Source organism: Acomys minous (assembly GCF_964271855.1).
Source record: "Acomys minous genome assembly, chromosome: 1".
Lineage (NCBI taxonomy): Eukaryota > Metazoa > Chordata > Mammalia > Rodentia > Muridae > Acomys > Acomys minous.
In genome coordinates this window covers 178,151,676-178,154,081 of record NC_140483.1, presented here as the reverse complement: position 1 = coordinate 178,154,081, position 2,406 = coordinate 178,151,676, and the positions used below count along the sequence as shown (strand labels likewise).

The following is a 2,406-nucleotide window of genomic DNA, read 5'->3' as shown; positions in this document are numbered from 1 at the left end:
TCTACAGTAACATTACCAGTGTTTTCTATTGTGCCTTGGGATTCATATATTGATGCACTAGATCATCCTTGCTCTAATTTCATTTTTCATATTCTTCTATTTAGTCATTTGACCTTCTAATCCACTTTGTATGTTTTATGTATCTTATAATATTGAACAAACCACACTTTGTCCCTGGTCAATCTATAATTATGTTTGTGTATTGTTGGATTCTAGCTGCTGATATTTTTCAAAAGATTCAAGTTTTTTTCTCCAATGAAGATTTCTCCCGAAGAACTCGTTTTTGTGGCTGTGTCTAACTTAACACCTAATTAAAACAATTTTTTTCTACTTCCTTCCTTTATTTCCAGAGTTTCTCTGGAAAGGTATAAATCCTGGTTTATAGTATTCTAAATAGTTCCTTAATACGTCAGGCTCCCGGATGAGAGCATTGCAGCTGTGATCTGTGTCGTCTGCACGTCATCTGGAATATATTCCCTGAGACTCTGTATTTGGTCCTATCTCTGCACTCCCTCTCCTGTGGCAGCTCCTTTTCCATGTTCCTTCAGAAGTGGCTCAGGGTGATTTTTCTCACTCCCCAGAGCTCCCTCTTCTGTTGCTTCGGTGAAATGCTGGGCAACTTGCCACTTCTCCCAGTTTCCCATCCTATATACAGCCTTTCTTTCCCTGGTCTGTTTTGTTTCTACACTCCTCCAACTGGATCCCACTTTGAACAGTTTCTCTAGGATATGGGGTCCTCTCCCAAAAGGGGAGCTATGGGTACTTGAAGTGAAGTTCCTCCTATAGTTCAGTATTGTAAGCCCCCCCCCCCCCGAGCTCACAGAGGCCTTCTCCCACCCACTGCTTCAATGAGTAGAAGCCATCCTGAGTGAGCCGCTGCTCTGCCTGGATTTTCAGGTGACACCTTGGCTGCTTGAGAGAGTTCTTTTTGTCGTCAGGGATGTCTGCTTTCCTTTCTTCACGCCTGGGTATTTTGCTTTCTTTGCTTCAGCAATTAATACAACTTCATAAAGCTTTGGAAACCCTTAGAGTTCATATATAGACTTTAACCCAGTACGTGGTATACAAAATAGCCAGGAGCTTCCATCTAATGAATATCAGGAGCTGTTAAAAGAAGAAAAAATGACATAGGAAAACTGAAAGGGAGAACTGAAAGTGGGAAATTCCTCTGAAGCAGAGAGGACCACCCTTATAAGTAGCCTGGGCCATGGAGGAAGAGCATTCTCACTGCAGCCTTTGGCAGCCTTTGCCTCATCTTGCAGGTAGCAGCCAACACCAGCCCAGCTTCCATCATGACCCACAGGTGGGTCCTCCATGCTGCGTTTCTGCTGTGCTTCTCCACCACAGCCCTCTCCATCGACTACAGACAGCTTCTGCTCCAACAAAGCAACAGCACTCAGGCATGCCTGGACCTCTTGCGGCAGCTGGATGGAATGCTCTGCTTCAGTGACAGGGTGGACTTCAAGATCCCTGAGACAGTGAAGCACCCACGACAGATGGGGAAGAGCTACACCGCCTTCGTCATCCAGGGGATGCTACAGAATATCTTTCTTCTCTTCAAAAACAATTCCTCCAGCACTGGGTGGAACGCGACCATCATTGAACGCCTCTTGGATAAACTGCACAAGCAGATAGAGTTTCTGGAGACAATCCTCAAGGACAAACAAGAGAAGGAGTGGGGGACCTCCCCGGCTATTCTACACTTGAAGGGCTATTACTGGAGGGTGCAAAGGTACCTTAAAAAGAAAGGGTACAGCAGCTGTGCCTGGATAGTGGCCCGAGAAGAAATCTCCAGGAACTTTGCCGTCATCCAAAGACTCACGAAGAACTTCCGGGACTGAAGGCAGGTCAGCTGATACCTCAGACTGTGCAATGGCTGCAGGCAATCTTTAAGCATCAGAGACTTGCTCCGTGACCAGCAGTGAATGCACTGCGTTTGCGAGGTCAAAGGAAGACTTTGAAATTTTATTAATTTATAACTTAAATTATTTTCTACTCTTTATTTAAATTTTTAACCTCAGAAAATAAAATATTTATGATATAAAAGTCAACATGGCAATTTAATTTCTACCGATTTATATAGTCATCTGTGTTAATTTCTGGACATCTTTTACCAAGTATCCTTTTTCGAACGCTTCTTAAAAAGTAGTGTCGTTTCTGGCTCCTGCATTTGAGAGATTTAAAATGGAAGGAAGGCGCATGCATTACACCAGGTAAGAGATTTTGGGGACCTAAAGCTTCTAGGGAAAGGATACTGGCTTCACCTGTTGTGGCAAGCAGGCGACTTTGGAACCAGAACCTGGGATCCCGTCTGCTTCTACTATATTGTTGGGGCTCTGTGATTATAAACTTAAAACCTGGCTGGGCACTTGGGGTGGCAAGAGGACCATATCAGCTGTTGCATTT

At 44.2% G+C, this 2,406-nt stretch overlaps 1 protein-coding gene across 1 annotated transcript; it reads left to right on the top strand.

The window, feature by feature from the left end:
• Positions 1 to 1,292: 1,292 nt before the first annotated feature.
• IFNB1 (interferon beta 1) lies at positions 1,293 to 1,841 on the top strand (the record flags this gene model as incomplete). The annotated part of the gene is made up of 1 exon (XM_084798470.1): positions 1,293 to 1,841. One exon carries the CDS (start codon positions 1,293 to 1,295, stop codon positions 1,839 to 1,841), a length of 549 nt encoding a protein of 182 aa, XP_084654596.1.
• Positions 1,842 to 2,406: the final 565 nt, after the last annotated feature.